At 44.9% G+C, this 25,281-nt stretch overlaps 1 protein-coding gene across 3 annotated transcripts in view; it reads right to left on the bottom strand.

Moving 5' to 3' along the window:
* Positions 1–25,281, bottom strand: part of INSC (inscuteable homolog (Drosophila)) — a 133,987-nt gene that overhangs the window by 29,144 nt on the left and 79,562 nt on the right. For 2 of the 3 annotated variants that reach the window (XM_011956266.1, XM_011956267.1), the window contains exons 6-7: positions 23,354–23,467; positions 13,504–13,629 (exon numbers count right to left, since the gene is read on the bottom strand). In XM_011956266.1, coding sequence (XP_011811656.1) covers positions 13,504–13,629; positions 23,354–23,467 — 240 coding nt within the window. The remainder of the gene's footprint in view (positions 1–13,503; positions 13,630–23,353; positions 23,468–25,281) is intronic. The other variant, XM_011956268.1, reaches the window with a different exon arrangement.

Genomic DNA, 25,281 nt, shown 5'->3' with positions numbered 1-25,281 from the left:
GGGACCTGGCGGGAGGAAATTGAGTCATGCTGTTCTTGTGATAGTGAGTGAGTTCTCACGAGATCTGATGATTTTATAAGGGGCTTCCCCTGACCCCCGCTTTGCTCTGCACTTCTGTTTGCTGCTGCCATATGAAGAAGGATGTATTTGTTTCCTCTTCCACCATGATTGTAAGTTTCCTGAGACCTCCCCAGTCCTGTGGAACTGAGAGTCAATTAAGCCTCTTTCCTTTATAAATTACCCAGTCTTGGGTATGTCCTTACAGCAATGTGAGAACAGACTAATACACCTACTTTGAGCTTTTATCTGTAAAACAGGAATAATACCAATCTCACAGGTTTTTTTCTCCTTATAAAATGTGGCTAAAAGTAACAACTTCAGAGGACCATTGGAATTATTAAATGAGAGAATGCATGTATAGTGCCTGCCACATGGTGGCACCATCATTCCCTCCCCTCCCCACCTGATGGCTCCTTGACTTGGGGCCCTGAATCCTAGATTCACCCCACTTCTGCCTGTCCCAGCCTCCTGACAGGGCTTCTCTCCAGAACTCCTTTCTGCACACTCTTTTGGGAATGAGACCACACCAAGAACCTCGGCTCTTTGGATTGGGGCCCAAAGTTTAACCACTTGTTTAGACATCCTTCAGTCATGCAGCACAGAACCAGGACTTTTAAAATGGGAGTGATTTCTGTTTTGATTACTGACTAGGAACAATGCAATGAACAAGTGCAACTCCTCAGAAGGGAATAAAGAGAAAATCAGTACTATCCCTGCATTTCCGTAGTTCAGTAACCATTTCCTGAGCACCTACATTGTGATAGGTGCTGACCTGGGCAGTGACACAGAGATGAAGCAGAAATAAAGATAGAGATGAAGACGCAAAGACACACAGCAACAAGAAAATGGAGAGCAAGACAGAGAGAGAGTGAGAGAGGGGAGAGGGAAATCGTACGCTTACAAAGGATTTGAGAAATTGTCTGGTGCAAATCTCAGTCTCACAGTTCCTCTCTCACTTGGCCTCTCTGTAACCTCTGCTGCTCCTGAGAATTCAGTTCTCTCCATCTTGCCCTGATCTCCTGCTGAGACTTTATATTGCCACGTTTTGGGCTCCTCCCTAGCTCACCACTTTTACCATTTGTTCTGTTGGCCTCTCCTCCTTTGCATTCATCTCAACTGGCATATAACAGGTTTTGCAGTCAGACCTCTTTACTCCATATCAGACAAAGGCCCCCAAACACAAGTTGCCTCAGTGACTCACTACAATGACCCCCAAACCTAGCCCTCTTTTCTGAGATCCACATCTACATTCCAAACTGCTATCTTATCATTTTATATTTAATTCCAAACATAATTTGCCTGGATATTCCACGGCACCTCAAACCCAATTCACTTAAAGCTGAAGCGGTCATTTTCCCTGTTTTCCCTCCTTGCTCCCCTCACAGAGCTGGTCAAATGTCACTTCTTCTGTGAACACGCATGCACCTGCCTCACCCAGAAGAGGTCATCTCTGTTCTCCCCATTGCCACATCACTGCGGTCTGACCTCAGCTAGAACACCTATCAAGTTAGATGGTCTCATCCAGTTACATGCATATACCCCCAAGTGGATTTGAGCCCTCAGGGCAGCTCCTATACCAAATTCTTTCTAGGTTCTCAGCATCCAGCTGAAGCTTAACACACAGCAGTTTACTGATGAAGTATGGGCTGAATGATGAGAAAATGGAGGCCCAGGGAGGAGATGAGACTACCCAGGCCACATGGCAAGTTAATGCCAGGGCCAGGACTCCAATTCTGGCCTCCTCACTCATTGTCCCATGCCTCCCTCATTGGGGCCTCTGGGGAGAAGAGGAGAAGCTGGTGAAAGGGCCAGGTTAGTTCCCATGATGGGCCCAGGAGTAGCCCACCCTGAGGCCAGCAGCCCCAAACACAAGTCCCACTTTAGGAAGGTCTCCATCCCCAAATCACCCACTTCCCATCCCTTGTTGTAAACTTAATGATGCCAAGAGAACAATCTAATCAGAGCACTTTCACATCCCTAAAGAAATTGCTGCTGGAAGCACTTATAGGTAATTAATTTTTACATGGAATGGAATGGGCCTGGGCCTGAAGCCAGACTTTCCTCATGGGCGGGCATGCAAGTGGTGATGAGGATGGCCTGGCCTGGTCATCATCTGGGCAGCAGAGCTGATGCACCAGGAGTCTGGATACAGAAGGGGCTGGCGAATGCTGAGATTCTTCCCAGGGAGTGGGAGGAAGAGCATGGAAATTGTCTTAGTCTACTTTATGCTGCTATAATGAAATACCTGAGACTGACTTCTTACAGTTCTAGAGGCTGTGAAGTCCAAGTTTCAGGAGCCCACTTGCTGTGTCATTCTGCAGTGGAAGGCAGAAGGGCAAGAGATCTTGCATAAAAGGACTGGGGGGCCATAAAACCGAACTCCATCTTTTTATCAAAAGCCCACACCCAAGATATCTAACCCACACCCAAAATAACAGTATTAATCTATTCATGGGCGCAGAGCCCTCATGACCTAATCATCTCTTAAAGGTCCCGGCTCTCAACACAGTTGCACTGGGGATTATGTTTCCAGCATATGAACCTTGGGGGACACAATCAAACCATAGTAGAACTCCTGCAGTTAAAGAACCCAAAGTGTACAGTAAGCATCATATCCGATTTATGGGCAATATTCTCCTACCGATTATTGGAAAAGCACCAGTGGTGGTTTTTAGGCAAATATCTAAAGGACACAGGCTAATATACAAAGGCCCATCATATATCACTGGTGCTAGTCTGCTCTTCTTAGTTTTGATTTTTAGGGAGGTTTTTTTTGTTTTGTTTTATGTGTCTAATTTTAAGGAAAAGGAGGTACAGTTGGTTGCTGAATTGTAATAATTAAACAGAATCATGGGAATGCACTGAAAACTCAGCCATAGGAGCAGGAGAGTGACCTAGAGACATCCAAATTTTCTGTTTCTTTCTGTCCTTCCAGACACCTAAAGACTGCAGGAAGATACAAGATGAGTGGGAATCACAAAGTGACTGGAATCCTGCTCATTGGTCGAGGCAGGATGGACCTGTTTGTCCAGGGTATAGTTAGAGGGCAAATTCAATTATAATCAGAAAGGGGAGAAAGGGTCATGTCCAAGGAAGCAAAGACAAGAGACAGCCCAAGGGAAAGGGCAAAGCATTTCATGGAATAAATAAACCCATGGGTCAGAGGCAGAATGCTAATGTGGACTGTACACCAGATAGGGACAAGGTCCAGGACGACGTCTGTAACAGTCTAAGGGGTTAATTAAGACTCCCTTTATACAATGAGGTGTTTGTTTTATGGAGTGGTGGTAGATGAGAGCCCCATAGAAAGCTACCGAAGCTAAAATAGGCCTTCAGGATGATAATATTATCCTCCTCCAAACTAATATATCCCAGCACTCAACTTCTTTTGCTATGTCAAACAAGAATCTTTAGTTAAAAGCTAAATGGAAAGACACAAATATTAATATGTAATATGGAATGGAACAATGAATGAAAGGGATTATAAAACCAGTTTGGCAGGCAAGTCAGTGACATAGAGAGAGAAAGAGACATACAGGCAGAGAAAGCAGGGATGAGTTATTAAGGTGGAAAGCAATTATGGATTGAATAACTTAAGAGTATATAGAGTAAATAATTTCCCTATTAAGCAGATGATTTTCCCTATAGCTGATTTTCAAACAGATGCTCTGAAGGTGCTTTGGGGGTGGATTTCCCTTTGGGCTAGGGTTACTAGGCATGTGCTGGTAAGAACATACCAAGTTTTCAGCAAAGCACTACTGGGTGCAGCTGGGATCTGAATTGTACCCAACCTGCTTCTAGATCAGTGGTCCTCAGCCTGGTTCTTAGATGATTAGAATCATCTAGGACAGTTTTAAAGACACATATCTCCAGACTTCACCACCAGAAATTTGAATTTAATTGGTCTGTGGTGCAGTCTTTGTATCATTAAGCTTTTATTTTTGTTTTTGTTTTTTTGAGACAAGGTCTCACTCTGTCGCCCAGGTTGGAGTGCAGTGATCTGCCCGCCTCAACCTCCTAAAGTGCTGGGGGTATCATTAGTTTGTAAAACTCCTCAAGTAACTCTCATGGACATCCTGAGTTGAGCAGCACTGTTCCAGAGATATGTGTAATACAAGGAAGTTGCACAACCTTCAGAGCAAGAAACGCCTAGGCTCCTTGCTGACTTGGTGAAATGAGCAAGTCTATCTACCTTCTATGAGCCTCATTTTTAATCCTTAAAATAATAACGGTATCATACTTACTAATAAAATAATAAATTAAATATTGACAGTTTTTTACCTGAAATCAGTAACAAGATAAAGATATCCATTATCACTGCTCTCATTTAAAACCATGCTGCCCAATGCAATCAGACAAGAAATGCAAAAATAGAAGGATCGAAAAAGGAGAAGCAAAACTGTCATTATTTACAGATGTCATAATTGTGTACATAGAAAACCCTAATGAATCTATACACTATTAAAAACAGTAAGTAAATATAGTGAGTAATATCACTGGATACAATATCAAATTTGTATTTTTTATGTATTAGCAACAACAGAAAATAAAAATTAAAAAACACCATTTACATTTGCATGAAATCATAACTATGAATAAATCTAAAAAAGATGTGCAAGATGCCAGCACTAAAAACTCAAAACATTGCTGAGAGAAATTAAAGACAGTTTGTATGAAGTAGAGATATGTACTTTGTTCAATGATTAGGATATTCTACATTGTTTAAGATGTCCATTTCTGGTGGGGCACAGTGACTCATGCCTGTAATTCCAGTACTTTAGGAGGCTGAGGTGGGCGGATCACCTGAGGTCAGGGAGGCTGAGGTGGGCGGATTACCTGAGGTCAGGAGTTCAAGATCAGTCTGGCTAACACGGTGAAATCCCATCTCTACTAAAAATACAAAATTAGCTGGGCGTAGTGGCACACACCTGTAATCCTAGCTACTCGGGAGGCTGAGGCAGAAGAATCGCATGAACCTGGGAGGCAGAGGTTGCAGTGAGCCAGAATCATGCCACCACACTCTAGCCTGGGTGACAGAGTGAGATTTCGTCTCCAAAAAAAAAAAAAAAAAAAAAAAAACGAGGTCCATTTCCAAAAATTTAAATTTTTAAAAATCTCAATCAACATTTCAGCAGGTATTTTTGTGGACATTGACAAGCTGATTCTAAAGTGTATATAAAACTGCAAAGAAATTAAGAATTACCAAGATAATCTTAAAGAAGAAAAAAGTTGGTAAATTTATGTTACCAAATAGAAAAATGTATTAGACTATAGAGGTCCAGTGCTCTATTAGCACAAGACGAACAAAAGGGCTAATGGAACAGAAAAAAAAATCCAGAAACAGACTCATGCATATATCACTATTTTTTAAAAAAAGAAAAAGGTATCACTTCAATTCAGTGTTGAAAGTATAGTCTTTTCAATAAACGGTGCTGGCTCAATTGGGTGTCCATATAGGAAAAAAATTGAATTTGTAAACCTCCCCTACTCCCCCACTCACTCCGCCCCACACACTGGCCTTGATTGTTGGTCCTGGAGCCCAAAGACCGGCAGCCTCAACAGCCCCAGGAGAAGCCTACCCCAGGCAGCCTGATGGAGCTGCCACTGGTATTCTTATCCACCAGGGGTCGCTGTTGCACAGCACATGGGGTCCCACAGAGCCTCCGCGAATGGAGCCTGCTCCTGCAAACCCACTGCTGCACTTAGGCACCCGGACTGCCTGGCAGCCCCATCCCTTCTCCAAACTCAGGTTGGACCTGGCAGGAAAGGCGTAGTCCCCGAGCCAGCAAGGCCTTCCTTCAGTCTGGAAAGTACTGGCCTGTAATCTCAGCCTAGACCTTTGTTAGAAGGGAAGAGGGCCGGTGGGGCAGTGTGGCTGATTTAGTTCCTGCCTCTTTGCATCCTGGCCTCCTTAAATGCCCCCACCTCAGCCATCAAGACAGACAGACAGGAGCTTTGGCATGTCGAAAGTGAACAAGCCACAATCCCTCTGGGAATGCTCGGTCATGGGCCCTGCCCCCTTGCAAGGCTGGGAAGAGTGGCAGTGACAGTGCCAGCCCCAATTCCTTTCTGCCTGTCAGCCAGAGTCACAGCACAGACAGCTAACCTGGCACCCTGGGGCTCTCTGCAAAGCCTTAGCCCATTCCCATGGGAGTTGAAGGCTAGTGTTTGGAGGTGTGAGGAGTGGAGGAAGCTGATAATCCTAAATGGGTTGAGTGCCAAAGAGGGTTGAAGAGGCACCTGCAACCTTCATTCAGAGGCATTCTCTTTCTCTCTCTCTCTAAAAGCTACTCCTAGGTAAAGACAGGATTGCAAGACAAATTAAGCAGACTTTTTTGCCTTGCATTCACAGCCCCTCTGTCTCTATCCAGCCTGGCTTATATATTAGAACCAACTCTAGCAAGATAGTAGCTTTGCCTTGGGTTCTGCACACTATGACACCATTCACCTAATGGGACCAGGGGGCGCACTTAGGATGAGGAGCAAAAACGCAGGGTTCTCAGTCTAGCCTCCGTCCCTCCCAGTATCTCTATCCTTTCCAGCTTCAATTTGCTCTTCTGTAAATAATATGGAGGTGACCATCTCTCCCTGCCCTCCTTACAAAATGACTGTGAAAAGCAAATGGGCATAATGGTGAGAAAAACTGATTAAAGTGAGGGTGTTTTGCTTGCTTGAATTTTTTATTCATTTTTGGCAAAAATTAGCTGTTTCTGACCATCTGCAATCATACAGGGAGCAGACAGTGGAGAGAGACTCCTGTAAAACAGCAGCTGGGGCCACAGAGCCTCCCCACCACCCCCCCTCCCTCCTGCCCAGGGCCTCTGGGACTTCAAGAGCTCAGTCAGGCCTCTCTGTCTTCATCTCTCATTCAGCCTAGCACCTCAGCTGTCAGGGCCTATTGATGCTAAGAAGCTGCCCCAGGAAATAAGGGTGGGGCGTGAGGGAGCTGCATGGAGACAGGCAGCAGTTTTTCCAGCTCTTGCCCTTGGTGATTTTCTTCTTGGACTTGAAATTGAGCCCTTCTCCCCGCTCTCCCCTCATCTTTAATTTCTGTATTGATTTTCATTAAACTCCCCCCGTGGCTCCAGCACAGGGTGAACTAACTCGTTATTTGAAAAAATAAAACAAAAGGGAGGGGTGAGAATAAAAGGATGCTCTTTTGAAAGTGAGGCCATCTCCGGTCTTAAGGCTGGAAAAGACAACGACCAGAACTGTCCTGCAGGTTGTCTGAGCCTTGGGCTTTGAGCCCCCCACGCCTTATGGCCATAGACCTGTAGCTTCCTATCCCTAACATCTCCAGTCCCTCATCCAGAACATAGTCCCCAGTCCAGCTCTAGTCTGCAGCCCCCTCTAACCCCCTCCTCACCTGGCCCCATCCAACCACAATCCCTGAACCAGCAGTGCCCTGACCTTCCCTTTCACCACTCAGAGCACCTGGCACCCTGCCATAGTCATTGCAAAATCCCCAACAACCAGGTCCTTTGGGGGCAATGTGAAGTTTTCTCCAGACCAACCTGAAAAAGTGGAAACAAATGGGCATGGGAGGAGGAAAAGGAAACAAACATAGGCAGAGTGCTTTCTCCATGCAGGCATCATTGCTTCAGGACCCACCCATATTGTTTCATTGCATCACCGTAGCAGCCCTATAAAGGGGGTGGTAAGGTGGTAATCCCATTTTACAGAAGATGAGGCTGGGGTTCAGACAGGAGAAGTGACTTGCTCCCTCACCTCTCTTCAGCCTTCCCCAAACCCTGCAATCCTCCCGCTTGGTAATGGCAGTTCACCTTGCCAGCTCCAGTCCTCCAGGAAGGCCACCCTGAGCAGCCCACCCTTACCAGGTTGGGTTCATCTGCTCTTGCTGGACTGTGTGGCTCTGGGGCCCTTACTCCCTCCTTGGCCCTCATTTTCTCCCTCAAGTCTTCTTCCAAGTGAGGTCCAGAGACTACTGCCTCCTCCTTGGGGCTCCCCCAATTCACTGAACACAGAGACCCTGAAAGACTTGGAGCCCCATGGGGTGGCTCCCTGCTGTGGCATCCCCTCTGCCCCTGCCCTTGTTAAGACTGCTTTCCTCCGGCTTGCCTGGGAGCTCCTCCCTGGCCTTTCTGGGACCAGCTTCATTGCCTCTTTGGTGCTGCCTGCACCGGCAACCCCACCAGAGGTGGGGCCTCCTGCCTATAGCCTCTGATGGCCACAGGACAGCCCTTACCACGGTCTGTCCTGCTGGGCCTCTCACCATCAGCTATCCTGGGAGGCAGGGAGCCTGTCTTTTCTCCAGAGCCCAGCACAGGGGATGGGAATGAGGAGTGATGTCAGATGAGGACACAGGGAAGGAAGGACAGATGTCCTGAAGCTTAGAATGTGGGGAGGCTGCAGCCCGGATGAACCAGACCTCCATGTGACAGCTCTGAAAAGAAAGAATGGGGCCTCAAAAGGCCTGTCAGACACTTGTGGAGAGGGCTTTGCTGTGTGTTGGCATCTTGCCTCCATCCCTGCTTGGTGGGTGTCCATGTCTGGCCCCTGCCCAGGCCAACACAGAGAAGTCAGCTCCCAGGGAGTCATCCCTCTGCAGTCCTTGCCTCAGAAGGACCAGCTCTCCCCAGGTAGCAGAGGAAAGAGCAGGAGTTTAGAATCAGCCAGACTTGGGTTTGCATCCAAGCTCTACATTCATGACTGAGGAAACACAGTCTCCGAGTCTCAGTTTCCTTATCTGTTAAAGGGAAAGGCTGTGAGGACTCATCCCCCCACCCCACCCAGCTTCTCCATGTGTGCACTTCACTGCAACTTTGACCAGGCCAGCCCCTCTCCCACATGCCAGCCCTCCCTTCCCCACCAGACCCTAACCTTCCATTCATTTTCAGAGTCACAGTGATTAGCATTGTACCTGCCACAATCACAGTAGCCACCATTTATTCACTGCCTACTCTGTGCCAAGCATCATATTACTATACATGAGGAAGATTTTATAGGTTCATTTTACTGATCAAGAAACTGTGCTAAGAAAGTCTCCCAGGATAACATATCCAAGCTCACAGGGAGAAAAATCTGCTCAAACCCAGGATTGCCTGACTCTAGTTCCCGGTCTCTCCACTGTAATAGGCTGCTTCAATGATAAAAGAAGGAATTCATAGAGTGAATTAATGGTGGACTTCGTGAGAGAACAAATGAGTGAGTAAGTTTACTTATTATTTTATTTTATTTATTTTTTTAAGAAACAGTGTCTAGCTATGCTGCCCAGGCGAGTCCGGCTTCATGCAATGCTCCTGCCGCACCATCCTAAAGCACTGGAATTTGAGTGAGTTTAAAAGTAAGTGAATGACTGACTGGCAAACAGAAGGAATGAAGCAGCAGAGATGAAGTGACTTCCTGTGAGTAAGTGAATGAGACCATGACTGAATCTATGACCACACAAGTCCCCAAACCAGGCAAGGCTCAGGCATGACACAGCAGTTACTGGAATGGATGCAGTGACCTGTCTAGACCCACAACTCTGCTGGAGACTGTGCAGGATTTAATGAACCTCTTCAAGGCTGAAGGAAAGGAGGGGGAAGCCACACAACAGAGATGAATTTCACCAAATCCAGCACATTTCCCACTTCCAATTAATTAAGCAAACCTCAGTGAGAAGGCCAGGCCAGTAAATCAGGAAGGGAAGGCTGGAACTTTGATGTGATCTAATTAGGCCATGAACTATGCCCAGCGAGTGGGTGGCTGGCAAGAGCCCCAGGGAACCACACTTCCCCACTCCACCTTCACTCACCTGTCACTCTGTGGTTTCTACAATCCAGCCTGTGCCTGGTCTTCACCATCTTCCATCCTCAACACTGACAATGGCCAACCTCACCAGAGCCTCTGTGGGCAGGGCTGAGCAGCCCAGGTCACAGAGGGTGGCAAGCGTGGACAGGACCCAGAGAGGGCACATAGGCGGAGAGTCGGGGAGATTAAGGCCCTCACAGATGTCTCTAGAACGTCTCACAACTTTGGAAGCAATATGATATGGAAAAGAGCATGGACAGTGGCCTCACAATATCAGATTTTGAGTCCTGGGTCTGCACAATGGTTAATAGCCCAGGCTGGCTCTTGCCCAGCAGAGCTGGAATTACATTACTGCCTGGGCCATTTTTTAGCTGTGTGCAGTTGAGTAAGTTGCTTCATGTCTCTGAGTCTCCCTTTCTTCTGTAAGCAGTGGGGATATAACAGGATGGTAGGGAATAAATGACTTGATGAAAGGAGGGGCTTAGCAAAGTGCTTGCCCAAAGCAAGTATTTGATATATGTTAGTTATTGTTCCTCTCATCATGGTCATGACATCCTCCTTACCTGCTAGAACTGGGCTCGGCAAGGATTTTCTACAGATGGCCAGAAAGTAAATATTTTTGGCTTTCCAGACTATATGGTCTCTGTTGCAACTATTCAGTTCTGCTGTTTTGGTATGAAAGCACATAGAGAACACCCAAACAAAAGAGTGTAGTTGTGTTCTAATAAAACTATGGGCTGAACTTAGAATTTCACATAAGTTTTCAAGGGACACAAAATTTTATTCTTCTTCTGCTTTTTTCCAACCATTTAAAAATGAAAAAAAAAAAATCATTCTTAGCTGATGGGCCATACAAGGCAGATAGCAGGCTGAATTTAGCCCATGGATCATAACTTGCTATCTTCTAGACTAGAATGTAAGCTCCATGAAGACAAGGAGTTTTGTCTGTTTTGTTCACTGTTATACTCCCAGCGCCTAAAACAGTGCCTGGCAAATAGCAGATAGTAAATATTTGCAGAATGAATGAATTACATAATGTATGATTTCACACAAGAAGTCATTTCACCTCTCTGGATGTCAGTTTTCTCATACATACTATGGGGACACTTTCAAACCTGAAGCAAGCATCAAATGAAATTAGAATCCACGTGGGGTCACTTTGCAAGCTCTACAACTGCTATACAATGTAGTTGTTATTTCTGATCACTCAGGGGCCCTTGCCAGGGCAAGTCTTATTCCTCTTCAGTGCCTGGCAAAGAGGAAATATTTCATGAGTGTCTGTGTATTATAAGCAATCTGTCCTGGAGGGGAGAAATGTCCAGGTAAGCTACTATCCCCTATGCCAGTTGGGGGTGTGAGGGGTTAGCACATTGGCCAGGAACAGCAAGGTGGTCTGGGATTAAGCTGCAGGGACCTTTTCAGTGCTCTCAGAGTAACCATTAAACTAGCGAGGTCGTGACACACACTGGCTGTTGGACTATGGCAGATGTGGGTCCAAATTCTGCCTCCAATACTTACTATGTTATTTAGGCAAGTCACTTAAACTGTCTGGGATTCCATTTCCTTATCTTTAAGATGGAGATACTAATAGTGCTCACCTCACAAGGTTCTGGTGCATTAATGAAAGGACATATGTAGTGGACTAGCTCAGCACCTGGCACGTAGTAACCCCCCAGACTACGAGCATCTCTTTCTCCTTTTGTTCAACTGGGCAGGGTCTGAATCCCAGGCTAGGACCTGGGCCATCTGTACTGGGAAAGACACATTAAAGCACTCTGGCATTTGAGCAGCATCAGATAGGTGAAAGGAAAAATGCCTCCAGCTGTCCCAGCTGCACATGTTTTCAGCTCTAAACAAACAAACGAAAAACCCTGCTGTTTTTCTTCCCTGAATTGAAAACTTCCTTCTGCACTGCAAGCTCACTAAAGTCATACTATCTGCTGCTTTTGGAGAGCTGGTGATCCCAAGCTCCTTTTATCTTCTCCTCCCATTTTCCCTGCCAACCAGACAGGAAAGGTGAGAAACAAACCCCATTTGGTTGTTTGTACACTATCCAAGGAAGAACAAGTTTTATAGGAGAAGGGAGGGAATTATTCAGAACATGAAGTTGAGGATGCTCAACGCATTTCCTTTATCAAGTCCACCTGTCTGTCTCTCCCTCTCTCTCTCACCACCCTCCCCATTCCTCTATTTTGCCATATAAGAGAGCACACGCATAGCATGTCTGTGCTCACGCAATCAGACAGGCCACTGGAATAGAGATAACTGTAATTGGTTTCAGTCTTATGAGACTTGGATTTGGCTTTTGGTTCTCTCATTGAATAGCTATATGACCTTGACTTAGTCACTTCTCTCCTCAGAGCCTCGCTACCCAATGAGTAGCACAACGAAGGAGTAAGCATGGATTTCTCATCTTCAAATCTAGTGCTTATAGCAACTAGATGTGAAAACTTCCAACCCAGTGGGAAGAGGGCACTCTGTCTAAAAAGCTGGCACTAGCTCCTCTACTATCTTGCTCTGTCACCTTAGGCAAATTACTTCCCTATTCTGACCTGTAGCCTTGTCATCTGTAAAATGAGCAAGTTCCCTATCCACATTCCATCCTTAGCTAAGAGCATCTCTAAGTTCATGATTCTATGACCCTGTCCCGATAATCTGAGTAGATTTGGAAGGAGGCAGGGTAAAAAGTAAGATGACCATTTGTCTAGAAGTCCAGACCAAAGTGAAGAAACTGAGGGTAGGGTGGAGTTATTTGGGCTGCCAGGACTAGACTGTGGGACATGGAGGCAGAGGACAGACAGTAGTTTGCTGGCCCCTGTCCCCATTTAGACCAGCTCACAGGAACAGACTCAGATCCTACCCCAATTCCTGCAGGTACCACCATAGTACCAGGACACACCAGGCCTTTCCACTTTTCTATAAGAATTTTCAGCATCTTTCCTGGAAACTTGGTTGGGAAACCCCAGATTTCAGCCCCTGCCTCCCAGCCCTCCTGGCTGGAGTCTCCAAGAGCCTATCCACAAGCTCAGACTCACACATGTCTGAGTAGAGGAGCAGCCTCAGCCCCACAACCAGGGAAGGGGTCGGGGTGGCTGGAATTAGTTATGTCACCATAGATCAGGCTTGAGCAGAGGCATTAGGGCCTGTCTGATCACCACCTTCCTTCTCTAACCCTACCCTACTCCCATGCCATCTTGGCCCAGGGAGCACTTGGACTGGGGCTTCCACCTCCCTCACCCAAGCCCACTGGTCTTTAGTGGAGAGGAGTCCCACTTGCTCTCCCAGGCACCCAGTGCTGCCCTGCTCTTGCCCACTCTATGCCCCCAGGATCTGGATCCTCTTCCATCTTCAGGCCTGCTGTGGGTGAAGAATGAACCACCCTGAACCCCAGCAGCACCCCTGACTTGCCTGCCTTCTACCACGTTCCACCCAGTTGTCACCCCACCTAGGAAGTGCTGAGTGTCCCTCTGAGCCCTGCCTTTCCTGCTCAGGCTCCTCAGTCCCCATCTCCTTCACCTCTTCGCCAACTCCCAGAGTCCAGGTCCCAGCAGCCCTATCCAAATGGTGCCTGGGAAAAGGACTACTCAGGGCATTTGCTCCATGAAAAGGAACAGATGGCTACCATGAGGTCTAGCCCTCACCCCTACCTGGCTTGAGGAGCTCAGGCACCACCCAGCCAGCTGTCCTTACCTTCTCCAGCTGGTGGACACCCTCTTCCACACAGCAGATGGAGGCCAGTGTGCGGAGCGCCTGGGGGTACAAGCACCGGAAAGTGTCCTGCCGGCAAACCTTGAAGAGTGCTACGACCCCACCCTCCTGCCAAGAGAAAGAAATATCACATCATCTTATTACTGTGTGACCTTGTCTGGGGCTAACTCAAGAATAAGTGATATCCCTGATTTGCCAGATATGCTTTCGGGTCCTCCCTGCTTCCAGCAATCCCCGCCCAGCACACACTTAACACACTTACGCTCACATGTTCACATGTATGCTACCCAGAAATGCTGGTTCCAGAAATAATGTTACCTTTTATAGTCCAAGCTGGAGATGGGATACCATAAATGCTTCTGGGGCTCGGGAGCCAGGGGCCAAGGCAGGCATATTTGCTAGGGCTGGCGATCAGAACCCTTCAACAGGGTTCCCAAACATCTGGCAACTCCCTTGGAGCAACCCCCCGTAGAGCAGGCCTGGAGTCGCAGGAAGCAGGCCCTAGAAACCAATCTGAGGCAGGTGGGAGGAACTGACTAGCTCTCCCTCTGCTAACAGTCACCAGGCTATTCCTCGGATCCTTCCAACTGCTGTGGGAGGCAGGCAAAAAAAAAGGTTTCATCGTTGCATTTATATTAGCACTACCATTTCCTCCCATTTTTTGATCAAAAAAGCTGAAGTCCAGATGGGCAAAATAATTCAGCCTATATTCACATTATCATTTTCACTCCTTTACTCCTGTGTGTGTGTGTGTGTGTGTGTGTATACAACCCTTTTAAAAATAATCATCCCAGCTCATGAGTGTGGTGAATATGTCCTTTTCGCTTTGTGAGAGCTGTTTATGGAAACTTCTTTCCAGTAAAGTGTTTACCATCAGGCAAGAATCTGGGAGTGTGGAGCTCATTGTCCAGGTGCCCTGCTAACGAGTCAGACTTACTCATAATAACCACTGGAGCCAACCTTAGCTCTAGGAGAAAAGTGAGCCAAGAGATCACTAGAGTGACTAATCAAGGTGCCAAGCAAACCAGTGGCAACTCTAACTGGGGCATTTAGAGTGGCAGGAATTGGATATCCCACATCTAGCTTTGCCCAGATCTCTCCCTCTTTCCCTCCCTGAAGGCTGGCAGGGTGCCTAGGGTTGGCAGCAGTAAAGAATACATGAGCAACTGATCTGAACTGGGTCCCTCGGGGCACTAGCCTTTAACCTCATCACTCCTGGGTCTAACTATCCTCCTTGCACCAGTTCCCAAAACTAAGCAAAATGTTACAGGAAGAAGGCAAGTTCAGCAAAAGACCATCCTCTGTCAGGTTTTTGAGAATTCTGACAACAAAAGCACCTACTATGTGCCAGGCTCAGTTGCATGTACGCTGAGGATGCAGCAGTGAATGGCTGATAAAACAATGAATGGACAATTGTTTTGTCCATTGGAAGAAGCAGCCCAGCATAGGTTCACCAAATTAGCTCAATCCCAGATCTTCCCTCCCTCTCCATCCCACAATGATAGGCTCGTGGGCCCTTTTCATTCTAAGAGTTTTGTTGCTGGTCACTTCAGAGGTCAAGATGAAGATACCCAACTCTGGAGGAGTTCATAATTTCTGACATTTTATAATCAACTAAGAGTGATCACAACTTATATATTCCTACTTCTCTTTGGGGTGGTTGAATTCCCCTCATTTCTTTTGGTGTGAAACGGCATAACTTAGGGCTAGTACATTCATTCACACATTCACAAACGTTAATGGTTTATTATAGGCCAGACATCATGCTGGACACTGAGCAAGACTGCTTCAGGCCCATCCTTAATAAACTCATGGTCTCATAGAGAAGGCAGATGATTTTAAAAGCTGGTATAAAGCTGGGTAGAGGGGCAATGACATGTGGTTGGGGGTACAGGGTTAAAAGAACACAGAGCAGAAGCCCTAAAATGCTTGGAGTGTAGGGAGTTGTAGAAGGGTCAAGACAGAACCCCTCTGATTTTAAGTGCACATAATTACTTCAGTAAAAATGTCTGGCATGAGACAGACACTTACCCCTCTGATTCCTTGTTCCACAACCTTTACTCCTGCCTTCCTACTTTCCCATAGTTCCTGGGACATCTACCAGAGGATTCTACATACAGACCTCAGAGAGTCACTGAAGCAAAACCAAGTTACTCTTTAGAATGAGAAGAAAAGAAATGGAACTCCTAAGCTCACCTCAGCCAGCCCTGCTGGTCATTTTTAGCCTTCCTCCAGATGTAAATATACATTCATATATATGGATATATATTTATATATGTGTGTGCTCATATTTAAACATACATATTGTATAACTATTATTTCTCCATATATGTAGATAGACGAGAGAGAGAGATGACTGATTGATAGACATTTACATCTGAAGCAGACAATGAAGAAACAGTGCTAAAGAACGCACATGAGGCCTGAGCCAGGATGAATGTGGCAGCCCTCCTTTGGCTCAGGAGGCACCGAGCCCAGCACAACTATATTTAAGCCTCTGCATGCATTTGCACTGGATTCTCATTACCTCTTTCTCAAGCCTGTGAAAAAATGGCCTTCTTAGCACTTTTAGCTACCAGGAGAGGGAGGGGGAAGTTCCTGGATCCGAAAGAAGGAGATTCTGGTCCAAATCCTGGCTTTCCTGCTGGTTAAGTTTGGCTAAAAATGGGCTATGATAGTTATATGTCTGAGCTGTTGGGGGTGCAATTGAGCTAGTGCATGTGGAAAGGCCTAGTATCTGGTTCTGGAGTGTGTGTAAGGGTCAGGCTATGTGAGGCTTCCTGGTTAGAAGAATGTCTCACATCCTCATGAAGGAGGCCCTGAGGGCTAGGATATGTATGAGGGGAGAGAAGGAAGGAGGCCACAGAGGAAATAAGATGGATTGGTCTTGAGGACCACTCTGGAGCCCCTATTCAAGAACCAAGTACAGCACTCATCCTGGAGTGAAGCTGGGAATGGCCTGAGCTAGCAGAATCACATTGTTGGCTAAAGCTTGTTTAGTTTTATAGAAAGCTCTGGGCTCAGAGCCCAGCCACATAACAGTATGAATTATTCAGAGAGATTTGGAATGAGCTGTCATAAAGTGGGAAGAGATCACTTGTAGGGTGTGTGGGCTGGTGGTGGAAGGAATAATAGAGGAACTAGTGGGGGGGATAATTTTGATGAAGCCCAGAGGAGTTTTCTGTGCCCTGCACAGGTGAAGGGATGGAGTTTGCCACCATCATCACAGAGAGGTCTGGGCTTATTCTTTAGCCTTCAGAGGAACCCAAGAAGCTGAGAGGACAAGCCTCAGACAGGTTGCCCATGTTTTCTCCCAGAGGCAGCTAAGATAGATGAAGGACCCAAACAAACTAAACAGCAGGCAGCAAAGAGGTGGATGAGGAAGGCCACTAGGTCACTGCCCCACACTGTCACAACACTGGGTACATCTACTGAGCATCCAAGGTGAGGATGCTGTGCAGGGCATGCCAGGGACTTACAGCTCCTGCATCACTGTCAGAACTGGAAACCCAAACACAGTAATTCTATGGGAGGAATTAGTCTCCCATCTTCTCCCAGAGAGAAGATTCAGGAAGGACTCTCTTTTCCAGCCCAGAAAAATGGATGAAAAGATGAGATGGAAAGATGGAAGTCCTCCCTGAATCTTTTTCTCTGCTTCAACACTCTGTCTACTTCATCCTTTAGACCTGAAATATCAGAAGGTTGAGATTAAGATTCTGGAATCTGTAGACCTGGTTAAAATCCCAGCTCTGCTTTCATATGTGTGACCTTGAATAAATTATTTATATTCTTTCTGAAACTCTGTTTCTTCATCTTCAAAATGGGAATTATAATTATGACAAATCAAAAGACTGTTGGAGAATCAGATGAGATGGTGAATGGAAAGCATAGCATCATGCTTGAGTAAACAATGCGCATGGAAGGTTGGTGGGAGAAAGGAAGAGAGTGGGAAGGAAGAAGTGGGAAGAAGAGGAAGAGGAGGGGCTGCTGAGAAGCAGTTCAGAACAGTAACCAGATGCGTAGTCTTTGCTGCCAAACAGCCAGGTTCAAATTCCAGTTCAGTCACTTACTAGCTTTGGACCTTTTCACTGCCTTAGCTCCCTCACCTGGAAAATGAGGGTAGATCCTGGCTGCCACAGAGGATCATTGGGAGGTTAAAATACGTTATTTGTATAAAGCCCTTAAAACATTATCTGGCACAAAGTGAGTGCTATAAAACTAAATTTATTATTACTGCTGCTACTACAGTTGTCATCACAACCATCATCATCAGAGTTGATCACTTTTGGCTTCAGAAAGCTCATATTCTCCCATTTGTCCCCAGCTCCCTCCAATGCCTCCCAGTTTTGACCTCCACCAGCCTCATACCCAGAGCAAGCAAGCTGATTACTGTGCAGTGGACCAGGAGCAGAAAAAGAGGAAATACTGATTAGGAGGGAGACAGATTTGTTGTAGCAGGGTTTTGCCTGGAAAGGGAAAGACTCTAGATTTTAACTAACTGAGCTGCTGAAATGGAAATAGCACTGACTCTAGAGCTGGACAAATTTGGTTTCAAATGTCAACTGCTCAAGGTATTCAACCACTGTGAGTCCTGGAGTTCTAACCTGTAAAACAGGGTCACTGATACACTTCTCAGAGGGGTCATGTAGATAAGATACAACAACTGTGTGAAAGTCCCTGCACACAGCCTAGACACATAAGAAGTCACCAATAAATAGTAATTATTATCGTTGTTGTTAATATTCAGTAAGACTCAAGTATTCTCTTGGCAGGCTCTGGAGGGTGTGGCCAATGTAAATAATCAAATGATCATTCCAAATCTTTAAACAACTCCTGGTCATGGCTCTTGAGAGCCCAGAGGAGTGCTAGGGGCATGGGAGATCCCTGAGTAGCTGAGGAGGTGATGGAACAGCTGAGAAGCCTATGGACAGAAATGTAGGAAGTGATGACTAAACATGGCAAATAGTTCACCTTAGCCTTCTGTTTTAAAAAGGAATAGGATAAAAGTAAAATTGCATCCTTACTTTTCCCATGAAAACACTGGGAAAGCCAGGCAGCATGGTAGATTTGGAAGGTGTCTTAAATATACAGTCCAGCATTCTCAGGCCACAAAGTTACCAAGGAGGAGTTAATCCCCAGTGGTCTGGCCAACTTCCTTCGGTGAGCTAGCAGTAGAGCTGGGATGAGAGCTGCCCTCTCGTCCCAACCCAGGCCTTTTCCCCTGTTTCTACCACTGGAAATGTTTGGGATTAATGTTTAACTGGAGTTAAGGCCTGGTCCTGACAGGAGACTAAATCTGCAGGAGGCCAAACATCATTTTGGCTTACAACCAAATACATGTGTCCTCTCTGCTTTCCTGAACATGAAGCTCAAATTCTGGCAGGTGGTAGGAGCTGTCTATATCAAGCGGCACATGGAAACAGACCTTGAGTGCTCAGGTCCTGAAACAGAACACCCAGAGCTTCAGAGCTACTGCCAAGCAAAGTTTCCTTCCCAGGAAATTTCTAAGGCCCATTCTTTACAAAACATAAAATATCTTCAGACCCCATGCGCCATTCAGAAGAAGTCCTTATCCCACCCAGACCACCTCAGATCCACACAGAGAACCCAAACCCAGCATGTGTTTGCAACTCATTTTGAATGGGAAAAATGGTAATTGTTCCAAAAGAAATTCAGCTACTTACTGTTTGGAGTTAATCATTAAACTAACGTTAAGTCAGTTTCAGCTAAGAGGTTGGAGCTGTTCGCTGTTCCCCAACAGTACCAAGACAAAAATCTACAGTCAACCCTCTGGACCAAGTTAAATGTTCAAGTCACAGAATCCTTGGAGAAAACAGATCCAATACTATCTCCTCCATCCCCTTTGCCCCAACACCACTACAAGTTCTTCAGGTTAAATACATTTAAATGACTCCCAAAAGAGAGTAGAGGTCCTCTACCTGCACAGCACAGTAGAATCACTTGGAAAGCTAAAATATTCATCCCAGGACCTACTACAGACCAATTAAATCAGAATCAGAAAAATTTTAAAGCTCTCTAGTAGTTCGATTGTGTATCCAGGATTGAGAACTCCTGAGTCACACTTTGGCTCAAGAACCTGAAGGGTCAAGGATTGAACCAGAAATCACCACTGTGGTGTTTAGGACCGTGAACTCTGAGTTAAAATTAAAGAGGTTGAGACTAGGGTTCAATTATGTCTTGACCCCTTGTCAGCTGCATGATCCTGAATAAGCTCCTTAAACCATTTCCTCAACTATTGATGGTAACAACATGGTACCTTCTTCATAGGATGGTTTTGTGATTTAAAAGAAAGGAAGTATGTAATGCATTAAAGACAAAACACAGCAACACTCAAATGTTAGCTATTGCTATTACATATATTTCACTTCTGCACTCACAAGAGTTGATGAGGATTTACGCTGCTCTACTATTAAGATAGCTTTATGGGCTTAGATCAGTGATTTTGAGTCTGGCCATGTTTTGAACTAGTTGTAGAGCTTGTTAAAATGAAGATTCTCAGGTCTTACCCAAGGACCACAGGGAATCTTGGATATGGCACAAGTATCTAGGTTTTCCACAAACTCTCTGACAGACTGCAATACAGAGTAGGCACTGGGAACCACTGTTGCTGGGGCATCTTCCTGTGACTAGCATCTTAAGTCTATTGAAGGACATAACTTTGCTACCAATTAGATCGCTGGTTCTGTCTCCAACGGTGATGTCATATTTCAAGTGAAAAAGAATGGAAATCAGAAACAAAAGACCTTTCTGAGGTCCTAGGGCTACCAGTTGCCTATATTTGCTCTAAGTGTCTTGAAGCCGAGTTCAGGGGCAAGTTAACCATGAAGCTAATGAATTACAACTCCCATTGTAATTAATGAAAACCACCATCCTTTTTGATTTAGTCTTCCTCTAATGTAGTATTGGAGTGGCTGCAGGCAATTTTCAGATCCAGCTATGAAGTTGAGTGTGAGAGGCATGCTTTGTTTTAGTTTGGTGGGATATGTTAATGTGGTTGGCATCACTTTCTCATGTAGGTGAATTCCTGCAAACCAACCTGGTATGGAATTGCCTTCCAGAAGACAGTGTGACGATTCATCAAGGATCTAGAACTAGAAATACCATTTGACCTAGCGATCCCATTACTGGGTATATACCCAAAGGATTATAAATCATGCTACTATAAAGACACATGCACACGTATGTTTATTGTGGCACTATTCACAATAGAAAAGACTTGGAACCAACCCAAATGTCCATCAATGATAGACTGGATTAAGAAAATGTGGCACATATATACCATGGAATACTATGCAGCCATAAAAAATGATGAGTTCATGTCCTTTGTAGCAACATGGATGAAGCTGGAAACCAATATTCTGAGCAAACTATTGCAAGGACAGAAAACCAAACACTGCATGTTCTCACTCATAGGTGGGAATTGAAAAATGAGAGCACTTGGACACAGTGCAGGGAACATCACACACTGGGCCTATCATGGGGTGGGGGGAGGGGGGAGGGGGGAGGGATAGCATTAGGCGACATGCCTAATGTAAATGACAAGTTAATGGGTGCAGCAAACTAACACAGCACATGTATACATATGTAACAAACCTGCACGTTGTGCACATGTACCCTAGAACTTAAAGTATAATAATAAAAAAAAAGTGGTTAAAAAATAAAAAATTGCCTTCCAGAAATATTCTTGAATTATTTTCTCGTTCTAAATAACCCACTTTTCTAAATAATTTGGAATTCAGAATTCTATAATCTTTTACTTAAGTAAGGCCCCAGTAATTCTATAAGATTCTGGCCTCACAAATCCTAGACCTACTCCCAGGCATATGATTTAAGTGCAATGAATCCTTTGGAATCAAAGCTCACAATTTGAATACCTGCAATTCAACTTGATAGTTATATGCTCTTCAGCAAGTTATTTAATCTCTCTGTTCTCCAGTGTCTTCATTTGTATAAAATGTTAATACCACCCTCCTCACAGAATCATGACAATTACATGAGACCCCGTCGGTGTAGTGTCAGAAATATAACAGAGTCAAACATATGTGAATTCTCTTCCAATACATACGAATCTAGTCTGAGTAGTATAAATGTTATTAGAGAGTACCATACTAGCTTTGTACGTCTCAGAGTGTAGTACCCTGAGAACTTGCATTAGAACTGGGGACATGAGAGAACAGAAATAAGGGGTCTATTTAAAATACTCCACGCCCAGTGAACCTGTTTCTGGACACAGGATGACCCATTGGATACTCAACAGCCCTTCAGAAACCCCTACTGAAGTTGAAGGTCGAATGAACTTCAGTTCCCTCCCAACTCTCAAAGATTTTGGATCTGTGAATTTGTAACTTTCTCATTCAACAAACTCTTTGAGTACCCACTTTGTGCAGGGATTGCACTAGGCACTAAGGACACAGAGATGATTCAGATGTTTCTGTCCTTGAAAAGCACACAGCTTAAAACACATAACAAAATAGAATATGGTAAGTGCTGAGACAGTGCCTGCTACTCTTTTTAGACACCACAGGTGGGACGGTGTCTGGAAAGCAATAAAGAAGAATACAGAATTGAGTGTGGAATGCTGAGTAAGAGTTTTCCAAGTGGCAAAAAGAGAGAAGGACATTCAAATCACAAAGACAAAAGGTGTGAAGGCCATGACTTATGCCCTTGTACCTTCTCTGCTTTCTCCTCAGACAAGCAGCTGGGACAGCCACAACCACCCTAGTCCATGGCCAGAATGTAGGACCCAACCAACAGAGAGAGCCAGAGGAGAGAGGGAGGCTGTCTCTGGGCTCCTCTTCAGCCTAGGAGAGGGAGAAACTGACAGGAAGGTTTAAAAGGAGAAATATGCCAACAGACTTGAGAAGCATTAGTTAAATCAAGTTTGCTTTGCAGTTTAGCCTGCATTCTTCTCCCTTCTTGTATTCCGTGAGCACATCTTTGCATCTTAGTTTGTTCAGAGAATTGTACAGCCTCCTTTTTTGGGAGGAGTAGGAAAGCTTAGGTAGAGACTGAGTGTATTTCAGACCCGATCTTGTCTTGATGCCTGCTGAACACTGGCCAGTATCTTTGGTGACGAAACAGTAGAGGACCCAGATTCTCCTCCTGCTTTTCCAAGGATCATAGGCAGAATCACAAGATTCTAAGGGGACACAAAAAGAGACTAAAGGCACCCAGAGAACAAGCCTCTGAGTTTGTGGCGAAGGTCATGGTTGTAGACCTGTTCCTCCTCTTTCTCCTGATAATGCTACTGCTAATTATTATGGGGTATAGGTTGTTACAGCAGCAGCATTAAGAGATGTGGATAGAGCTTAAACCATACACAAGTCTACATGGAAAAATAAACTTTTGTTTGAACTGGGTTTGAGACATCCCATGTCTTACAACCATGATGTCAGGGAGCCATATAAGGGCAATTGATCACCCAAAATGCCACATGCCAGATGATCTCTTTATTCACTACATCACCACATCCCATGGACCTCAGGGACACCACAGCTGCCAGGAAGGGAAGGATGTGTGAAGATGGAGAAGGATGGTTAATATTTATAACATATACTACATAAAGAAAGAAGATAGAGGCTCTAGGGGCACCAGATTTCTGTCTCAAGTGAGAAATGAAATCAGAGGGGCTAGCCACCTATTAAAAATGCAGACACCAAGACCCAGATAGGATAAGTGACTCTCCCAAGGTCACTCGGCAGCTAATGTAGGGGCCAAGACAGACCTCCTGAGCCAGCTATTCCCACTGAAAAAGTGAGCTTCCTCATACTTCCCCAGGCCTGCCATTTTGACCCCTAACCATGAAGCTCACCTTGGCTATGATGCGGCACAAGGGAGCCCCCTCCTGGGTCAGGCTGAACAGGTTCCCTGTGGTGGACTCTGTGGTGTAGATATTGTCTGAGGCATCAATTTTTCTCACCAGTTCCTAAGAAAGGAGAGAAAAGTTAGATAGTTACTCACCACCTCTACCCTCTGCTCATCTTAATGGAACACCAGTGGGCCCATGCTCCTAATAGCAACTATGAAATCTACTCCTGCCCCTAGCCACTGTCCCATTGTGAGGGCAATGAGGTTCTAGGCTTTGGGAAAGGTATCAGTCAGGGAGAGGTCTAAGCTCCATTTTAGAGATATGGGATAATTTCAAGCCCTTGGGACATAGGCCATAATTAGCCTTGCCCTGGTCCCTCGGAAAATCAGCTCCCAACATTGATGAGCTCAGCAAATACCATTTTGTGAATCTACTGGTTCTTAATGAGAAAAGAAACCATCAGTTAAATTAACAAACCATCAAATTGAAAACCAATGAGTGGCTATAGCTGTGACCAAAGAATTTGCTCATTTTGAATGGCTATTAGCCAATGGTGAACTCCAGCTGAGTGATGGGTTCAAGGGTTAAGTCAAGAGAAGTGCTCCACAGTAGTTTACTGCTTGAGGGATATTTTTCTTGGACATTTGCTCTCTCCAATAGCTTGCTGCTTGAGGGGAAAGGCCAAGACGAAATAGCAACACTGGGAATCCTGTCAAAATGTGGGTAAGTAGGTGAGGAATGCTATTCTCAAGGCTGAAGAACCTGAGGCTAGTGGTGAGAGGGTCTGGGAATGACTGAACATAAGACCAAAAAGAGAGGTTCAGGAAGGAAAGCAAATGAAAGATTCATTAACAAAAAAGATACAAAGATTACTTCTAGAAAAGTTTAGCTAATTTCTGAGGGAAAGGTTTTCATGTAACTTGAAACCACTTCATCATCAGCCATTTGCCTTGGAGCATGTGATTCATTGATTATAAAGGATTCCTTCCTGCTAATTAATACCAGTAGCTCAAATTTTCTCCTAGAAAGAATGGATGTAGAGACTGAAAAGAGCAACCTTCAAGGGCCTCAGGCAAGAAAGTAAGACCTCCAGACCTGGGTGCTCTGAGCAGCCACTCATGCGGTTTCAGTTGCCAGTTTAAAACATTAAAATGAAATTTATTTTTAATTAAACACTGGTATTATGGAAAAGACACTTAAGAGCAACACTTGGAGCACCTTAGCCTTTCTTTGCCTCAGTTTCCTCATCTATAAAGTGGTGTAAAAATAAGCCAGCTGCCGTGGCAAGTGCCTGTAAGTCCCAGCTACTTGAAGATTGAGGCAGGAGGATTGCTCAAGTCCAGGAGTCCAAGAATAGCCTGGACAACATAGCAAGACCCCCATATCAAATAAATAAATAAATAAAATGGTGTGAATAACAATTTCTATCTTTTAAGGGGGTTGTGCCCATTTTTTAAGGTTGTCAATATATATAAAGGATTTCTAAAGGTAGCTGCCAGGTGGAAGCTAAATAAAATTGGAAAGAGTTATAATTTTGTGATCTTGTGCAGTTAAGCTCACTACACTTTGGTTTCCCTATTTGTAAAATGATTAAAATTAGGAGGTTTGAGGCTCAAGGTAAGTGGCTCTCCCTTTTGTCTTCTTTATTCAAATTTATGAAATTCCTCACACATGCACAAGGTGCTAATCTAGATATAGCAGTCTAAGATAAAGTGTGTATTTAATCAAACTACATTAAATTTAAAAATTATGCTCTAAGTTTTGATAGATGCCTCTTATTAGAAATTCAACAAAATGTAAAATTAATAACCAAGATTTGTCTCTACAAATCCCTGTAATGATCACACTTCTTAGAATTCTTCCCACTGTTACCGTAAGCAGCTACACATGTGATACTAATGCTCACATGAAAATGCAGATTTCATATATTG

This window comes from Colobus angolensis, unplaced genomic scaffold (genome assembly GCF_000951035.1).
Source record: "Colobus angolensis palliatus isolate OR3802 unplaced genomic scaffold, Cang.pa_1.0 Scaffold412, whole genome shotgun sequence".
NCBI lineage: Eukaryota > Metazoa > Chordata > Mammalia > Primates > Cercopithecidae > Colobus > Colobus angolensis.
This window is presented reverse-complemented; position numbering and strand designations above follow the sequence as displayed.